The 8,313-nt window shown below is 34.5% G+C and overlaps 1 protein-coding gene across 8 annotated transcripts in view; it reads left to right on the forward strand.

The window, feature by feature from the left end:
- LOC109815253 (centromere protein C) overlaps positions 1-5,296 on the forward strand; it is a 30,222-nt gene extending 24,926 nt beyond the window's left edge. For 5 of the 8 annotated variants that reach the window (XM_083065018.1, XM_083065021.1, XM_083065019.1 and 2 more), the window contains 9 exons: positions 1,128-1,214; positions 1,322-1,557; positions 1,637-1,693; positions 1,861-3,110; positions 3,198-3,270; positions 4,237-4,322; positions 4,491-4,599; positions 4,678-4,785; positions 5,061-5,296. In XM_083065018.1, the coding sequence (XP_082921144.1) occupies positions 1,128-1,214; positions 1,322-1,557; positions 1,637-1,693; positions 1,861-3,110; positions 3,198-3,270; positions 4,237-4,322; positions 4,491-4,599; positions 4,678-4,785; positions 5,061-5,185 (2,131 nt within the window). In that variant the 3' untranslated portion in view covers positions 5,186-5,296. Of the gene's footprint in view, positions 1-106; positions 346-404; positions 656-733; positions 846-922; positions 1,012-1,090; positions 1,215-1,321; positions 1,558-1,636; positions 1,694-1,860; positions 3,111-3,197; positions 3,271-4,236; positions 4,323-4,490; positions 4,600-4,677; positions 4,786-5,060 lie in introns of those variants that run through there. The other 3 variants (XM_083065023.1, XM_083065025.1, XM_083065024.1) reach the window with 3 other exon arrangements.
- Positions 5,297-8,313: the final 3,017 nt, after the last annotated feature.

Consider the following 8,313-nt stretch of genomic DNA (forward strand, 5'->3'; position numbering starts at 1 on the left):
ATTTATTTTTTATTTATGAATTAAATTTAATATTTTAAAATAAAATAAAAATAATTTTGGGCTAACCCAACCTTAGTTGGGCCAATGAGTCCGAAGGAAGGAGGGAGCAGCTCCCGCTGAGTTTATTTGTTTTGAATTTTTGAATTGAAAGAGGAAAAGTGTTATCTAGGGTTTGGTTTGATTCTGAAACAATTATGAACGTAAATGGAGAAAGAAGGTGATGCAGCATTAGTTGATCCTCTCGCCAACTATTGGGGACTTTCCCTCTTTCCCTTTCCCTTACCCTCCACACCCTACAACACCGACCAAGATCTTCACACCATCCACACCCACCTCCGCTCCATGGTAATTAATCAACATTATTTATTATATTAATTATTACAAGTAATTTCAGTTTAGTTCAGCTTTAATTTTCCACAGGCCTTGCGAAGTCCCGCGAAACTCCTGCAGCAGGCCAAGTCCATCGTGGATGCTAACCCTAAACTTTTCAACTCTGAAGATTCTCAAAAGACAAATGATGCTGAAGAGGATGGGGAGTTTCGTCCACAACCGAGACCCGGATTAGGGCCCTCTGTGGAGAGTTTGTTGCCGCGTCCTGACCCTAATGACTTCAAAGATATGGAACAATTCTTCTCGGCGTCTGATAGATGGTTCGGTAAGTTACTGTTTGATTCTCATTTCTTCTTGGCCAAGTCCATCGTGGATGCTAACCCTAAACATTTCAACTCTGAAGAATATCTGGAGAAAAATCATCCTGAAGAGTATAGAGAATTTTTTCGACAACGGAGACGGAGACCCGGATTAGGGCTAAAATTACCACGTTTCTCTATGAAACGAACTAAACAGTAATGATTTTAAGTTATAACTAACATTCTCTCTGTGAATCCCCTTTTTCTTGTGCTGAATTGGGTTTTTCTGACAGGCCCTCTTTGGAGAGTTTGTTGCCGCCTCCTGACCTTGATAGCTTGAAAGATTATAAACAATTCTTCTTGGCGCATGAACGATACGAAAGTAAGTTACTGTTTGATTCTCATTTCTCTTCATGTGGGTGACAATGACATCCCTGTGGCTTGTTCTTGTCTATGGGTAGATGCAAAAAAGGAGATTATGAAGCAGCTGGGTTATGCCTCGTTTGAGGATAATGCCTCGTTTGAGGATAATGTATTCTCTAGACCGCGGCATCTCCGACCGGGGCTTTTGGGGAGTAATCGAATGTACCTTCATGATACTCTGATAATCTGTTTAGGTTGCCTTGTTTGTGATGTTTGTCATTTTTATGTTCTGTTGTTTAACTAATTGGTCTTAATGTTATATGGGTCAGACCTCTCAAATACAGGCATAGGTATCCAAGAGAAGCCTCTGATGATGTTCTGTCCTCTCAAGAGACACTTGGATCTCAGAGTATTGATCCTGTGGCCGAGAACATTGACAAAGGTGTTGCTTGTAACACATCTTCTGACAGGCCCTCTTTGGAGAGTTTGTTGCCGCCTCTTGACCTTAATGACTTCAAAGATAAAGATGCGGAAGAATTCGCCTTGGCCCTAAAACAATACAACAGTAAGTTACTGTTTGATTCTCATTTTTCTTCATGTGGGTGACAATGACATCCCTGTGGCTTGTTCTTGTCTATGGGTAGATGCAAAAAGGGAGATTAAGAAGCAGCTGGCTTGTTCTTCTGAAAATGAAGTGAAGGGTGAGTGAGTGTTAGTCTATTCTTCTATATGGGTGTGCTGGCAGGTTTCAAGTTGGCATTCTTCCATTTATCCTCGTGTTCTTTTCCTCGTAATATCAGACATCAGTACGCTTTTACTCGTTTATTTTTCATAAATTTAAACATTCTGATTATGTATTTTGGTGCAGATTCATCTGCTACTGAAGGGAACAAGCTTGATCTTGATGAATTATTGAATGAATTGCTTCGTTACAATCCTGAAGACCTAGAGGGGGACAAGGCAATTAAAATTTTGCAGGACAGATTACAGATCAAACCGATCCCTTTAGAGAAATTTTCTCTTCCAGATTTCCCAGACTACCCAGTGATTGAAATGAAATCTTTGCGAGGGAACAAATCAAAGCCCAGGAAGGCTTTATCCGATATAGATAATTTCTTGAAAGGACTAAAAAATAGAACACCTCTGGTAAAGGCTGTACAGTGCCCTGTGCAGCAGTTAGCTTCACCCACCCCTCCGAGAAGTCCATTTGCTTCATTGTCAACATTGCAGAAGCACATTTCACGGTCTAGGCAATCAGTGGATCCCTTTTCAGTTCAAGAAGTTTATCATTTATCTGGCAAAAATTGTTCTCCAGCTCTTAATAAAGAGCCGGAGCTCAATCTTGTTGGTTTTGGGAAGCCGTCAAATGAAATGAATGCACACATGATTGAAGATATTATTGATGTTGGTAAGGCAAGTACAGTTTTGGACATAGATGGACGTTGCCCCAACACTTCTGAAATTTCCAAGGAAGACAATGGGAAGTCATCAAATAAACTGAATGTTCCCTTAACTGAAAATATAATTGCAGTTGGTGAGACAAGTTTGGCCGATGACACCATCAGAAATTCTAGCAGTACTTCTCAAAAGTCAATGGTGGATAATTCAAGGGAACCAAGTCTTGATGCTAATAATGACTCAGCTGGACCTGGTGTTGACATGGATGTCGATGTTGGAGGCAGTGGTACAGGTGAAAGGGTTATGGACGACACTGAGGAAAGGTTGAATATTGAGGCACACATGTTTAAAGATGTTTCTGCTGTTGGTAAGACAAGTACTGATTTGGACACAGACATAAACTGCACCTACACTTCTGAAATCTCCAAGGAAGACAATTATGGGAAGTCATCAAATAAGCTAAATGTGCCTTCAGTTGAAGATATAATTGCCGCTGGTGGGACAAGTTTGGCTGAGGACACTGTCAGACATTCAACCAGTACTTCTCAAAAGTCCGTGGTGGATAATTCAAGGGAATTTGATGCTAATATCGAGTCAAATGAACCTCATGTCGACATGGATGTTGATGCTGGAGGTAGTGGTCTGGGTGAAAGGGATATGGATGACACCGAAGATGGGTTGAATATTGAGGCAAATGAATCTTGTCAATCTGAGGACAAAGTATGTTTCATTTGAATGTGTCATAATTAATAGTTGGCAAAGGTTTAGCTCTGAAAATCTGGATTAATTTTTGTTTGATTGATGCAGGCAAAAAATATGCAGACATTTACGGCTTCTATCCCTATAGATGATACGAATCTCAACGTGGTGAATCCACTAGGTATACTAATCTGATTCTTGGATATATCCAGAATAGAAGTAACTGAAAGCAGAATGCCTAAACACTAAATCAATGTCTGCTTAATTCCTGGTTAACACTGAATCATCACTTTAAGATGCTCCACTAATACAAGTATTCTACACTTAAATATTTTGTTAACTGCTTGTCCGCTCATGATATTGCCATATTAATTTAATCAATTCACTTGAAGTGCACTGTATACTTTCTTTTCAGCAGTTGGGTAGGTTGAGAACTGAGAAGCATAAACTTAAATCATCCCTTATTGGCGGGGGAAATCCCATTTTTTGTGTGCTTTCAAAGCTTCTTTATTTCAATTTTGCTAGGAATTTTATTTACAATTTCAGAATTCTTTGAGCTTGCAGCACTGAGTAAATTTTCTACATGCATTTATGCTTCTAACCTGAAGGCTGAAGCTATATTGTGAGCTTAGTAGCTGATATGACATCATGTTCCTGCTTAGAGTACATTTGCCTTTGATCATCTGTAAATAAATTTGATTCCCTTCTTTTGATGTAAATGTAATAGATTTGTGGACAGAACCAACATTAGAATTTCACTAACATGCAAAATAAGGCTACTCTAAGATGGTGTTTAACCTTTCTTTTCTTTATTTTATCTTCTCCTTAATCGAAGCTGTTTAGAGGAGAAGCCAGGATGAACACAATTTTGAAAATATAAAAAATTGAATGTAGTTTATTTTTAAATCAACAAAACCCCTGAAAAATAGCACTTCTATAAAGGCTATTTGGAGGAACTTCTACTTTAACGAGAGCAGAGCCAGAAAGAGCTATGCCAAAACAAAGTTTAGTTACGGAATAGCTCAATAATAACTAGATCCTGAACTCTCTGCATAAGTTGCCCTTTGATCTGAAATCAGTAAAGAATCTGGCTTTGAATTAGCATTAATGTACCTTCGATGACGCTAACTCTGGTGGTATGCATTAGTTGATCAATCAAATCCTGCTGAATTTCAAGCCAATGCTATGGATAAACGCACCAGAAGATCAGATGATCCAGAACATTGTTTACAGGTTACTAGATTTGCCCATTTCATTTTTCTATATCTCAAATCTTTAAACTACTCATGTCATAACAATTGGTTTCTGAACTGATATTTTACAAAAATAACTTTGTATAAGGCTATAAGCCCTGGCATCATATAAGTCTAACTAATCACTATCTCCATTCTTCTGATATAGGAAAAGACTGACCGTTCTATGGTGCCTGATAATGGACAAAAGAGAGTTAAATCACGTTCCCAGAGAGTTTCGAAGGATAAAAAGCCTTCGAAAAGGCAGAGCCTTGCAGGTTTCTATTTGTGATTTATTTCATCCATTTATTTCCAAGAATCCCTCTTGTTGTGAAATAATATTTCTTTGCTCCCAGCTGCTTGTACATCATGGACGTCTGGATTAAGGAGAAGCAGCAGGATGAGGACAAGGCCATTGGAGTACTGGAAAGGAGAAAGACCGGTTTATGGTCGCGTACACGAAAGTAAGTAAAATTATAATGCTCTATCACTTGCTGAATTTGGATATTTGACCTAATTATTTAGACTTCACAGCCACTGTTGACCAGATTAGGTTCTTCATTACTTGTCTCTTGTAACAACTATTTTTCTGTATTGATAACTTTGTATTGATAACTTTTGGTTGAAGGGTAATAGTAACTCAAAGTTCTTTTTTTTTTTTTTTTTATGAAGTTAGCTTTGATTGTGAAGATTATTCTTGACACAGGATTAAGAATAAAAAATTGTGTGGTGTGTGCAGGTTTGGTTACTGTGATTGGGGTGAAGTGTATGTCTCCAGGAAGTGATGGGAAACCCATTATGAAGGTGAAATCTTACGTATCAGATGAACACAAAGAGCTATTGGAATTGGCATCTCTACATTGAATGTAAAATAAGTTCTTGACATTTATCCTCGTGTTTTTTTTCCTCGTAATATCAGACATCTCTACATTGAAGGTAAAATCTGATGATTGAGACCGCTGTCATGGCATATAATTGTTTTCTTTTGTTTCTATTATTAATTTTTACTATTTTATTTCTCTAATATTAAATAAGTCACATTATAAAGTGATACTTAATTATAATTTCAGATAAAAACAAAAAAAAACAAAATTCTCACTCTATTTATGAGACAATTTAATTTATTAAAATAAGATATTTTAATTTTTTTACTACAAAAACATATTTTTCATAAAATTATTAATTTTCTTTTAATAAAAATGATACAGAATATTTTATTACCTCCACATAATAAATTTTCTAGATCCGTCACAGCATATACTCACTTCTAACGTTATTGCTTTATTAAATATATTAATATTAATGTTGGTATTATATAAACAATTTTATATGAATAGAATAACACCCTGGACGGTTATTAGTTACATCAACTCATTCAATTGCCATACTATAATAATTGTTACGTACTCCGATTATTCTATTCATCGCTACCTTTTATCCTTAGGCCATCTTCCTAAGTTAAACGACTAAAGTAAGTTCCAACTTCCAGGTCTGTATATAAAAGCACAAACAGCTTCAATCAACAATTATTTTATTTATTTGGTTAGTATATTAAAATAATTCATTCATTTCTAACGTAAAAATCACACCTTGAGTTTGCATTGGCTGCATTCGCCTAACGTTGAGATATAGTTGAATTAAAAAGAAAAAAGATCTAGATGAATTATTACGCTAGTAGCTTCATTGTCTTTCATGTATAGAGTTTATATTTCAAAAAAGAGAAAAAGTTAAAGTATAGATGACTATAAGTGTAAAGTAACTAAAAATATGGGTAACGCGTATTAGTCTTTTCACCGTGAATTTTAGGATATTGTGTAAATTATATTTAAAAAATTAAAATAAAATTTTTATAAAGTATAGACAAGTAATTTCTATTTTATTTATGATGGTATAGTATATTAGTAAATTTAATAATAATATAAGAAAGAGATTTGATTTATTTATTGAAAGAATGCATGGAGACGAAGACGATGATGGCATGGATAAAATAAATATGAAAATTGGGCGGTGGTCACATGACAGCAATGCTTCTAGAAGAATGGTGATAATGAGTCATGGCATACGACAAATCTCAATAATGCATTGCATAGTGTTTTTACTTTTGAATGCAATAAAGGAAACTCAATCACAAATAATCAATTTTCCACATCACGATGGATGAGAATGAGATGAATTGCCCATCAATTTATGCATGCTGCTAATTTCTACCCTTTGGCTCTACCAATGGTCACATCTTTGGACTTGTGCTTCCAACTTTTTCACATTTCAACTGTTCCTCACATGAATTTTTCTCTTTAGTGTGAGGGTCATGATTATGATTGTTTCAAATAACCACCTTCTTCTTTCGAATTATCATCCAAAGTAATCTCTTCCAACTACTAGTGTTATCCTTTTACTTCCCTTTTATTATCACTAATTATAAATTGTAACTACTTGAGTCCTCCACGTATTTTCAATATAAACCGAATATCTTATTCAAGCAAAGTGTAATTGTTTTAGTTTTTATACTGTTTTACTTTTACAAATATACCGGTCTAAAAAAATAAATATTTTTCTACATAATTAAAAAATAAAATAAAACATTTTTTTTCATCAAAATTAGCTTCAGTACTGTGTCACTCAATACAATGATATTTTTATCATGGGAGAACATTTAAGAGTACTAATAAAAATTTAGTTATATTTGTTTAAGATGTCTATTATATTGTTGTTTTACCTTACTTGTTTTTCTATATTTCTTATCTCTTATTCTTAAGATTTTGGATTAACTAGCTATTATCTCTTCATGTGCCATATATCTTGTATAACTAATTTATTATGGGAATATTTTTGCTTATCCTTAATATATAATTGTTATTGCTATAAATTATTTGTATTTAATGAGTGTATAAATAATTATTTATTCTCAACGAGTAACTAAATATCATAGTAACAGTTGGTTGAAAAATGTACTCTAATTCTTTGTTTGAGAGACGGGAAGGAATAGAAGGGAATGATAGATAATAGATGATAATTGATTTGATAGAAAATAGAGTAGAATATAATGGAATTTGTAATTGTTTGGTGTTACCTCAGAAGCTCGGAGGTTGCAAAATTTATTCTCTTTTTTCCACAACTAGAATCCAAGTAAGGGGAGTTGGAAATCATTGAAATTTGTGCCTAGTTTTGAATTGTTTGAATGTTGAAGTTGGAGTTTGGGTTTCAGTTCGGTTTTGATGCAAAAAGCATGAACTTGATTTAGTAAATTTGGATGCATGTCATTTTGAAGTGGATAAATTAGTGTAAAAGAGCACTCCACAAGTGTTATAAGTGAAACTTATGAAATGCATGTGAGAAATGAAAGAGAAACCGAGAGCATGTAGAAAAAACTTTGCACTTAGTTTTGAAGTAGTTTCAACACTAGAGTGCTAGAAATACCCCCAACTAAGAGATTTAAACAGAGATTCAATGCTACAATGGCAAAATGAGCGCTATAATGGGGAAAATTAAGGTTTGGCAAAGATCCAGCGCTTTAGCAACAATTGAGCACCACACTGATAGAGGAAAATTAGACTAGCAACAACGCTAAGTGTTGTAGAAGCAGGGGCAAATGACTGAATCTAGTCTTAGGGTCTTCATGAAATTTGTACCCCTATATGTTAATTTTCTGATGGTGGTGAAATCGCCTCAAAAAATGGTTTAAAACTCAAATTATGACATTTTTATATTATATATAATAAGACAAATCATTACAAAATACAATTTTTTTTCTTTCAAACTCACTCTAATCTATCTTCATCCCTGCTAATTCTTCTCTACTAAACATAAACTAACATTGATTGGTAGGAAATCCATTAATGTGATCTAGGTCATTTGGTCCTTGACCAAAGAACGTACGTGTACTAGTAAATCTATAATGTCACACACTTTATTCAATTAACTAATTAAACTCATTGATAAATATACTATTACTTCTATTTGATAGCTTGATAAATATTCGGGTTCATAATTTT

The sequence above is a fragment of the Cajanus cajan genome, chromosome 10 (assembly GCF_000230855.2).
Source record: "Cajanus cajan strain Asha chromosome 10, NIPB_CcT2T_4, whole genome shotgun sequence".
NCBI classification, from domain to species: domain Eukaryota; kingdom Viridiplantae; phylum Streptophyta; class Magnoliopsida; order Fabales; family Fabaceae; genus Cajanus; species Cajanus cajan.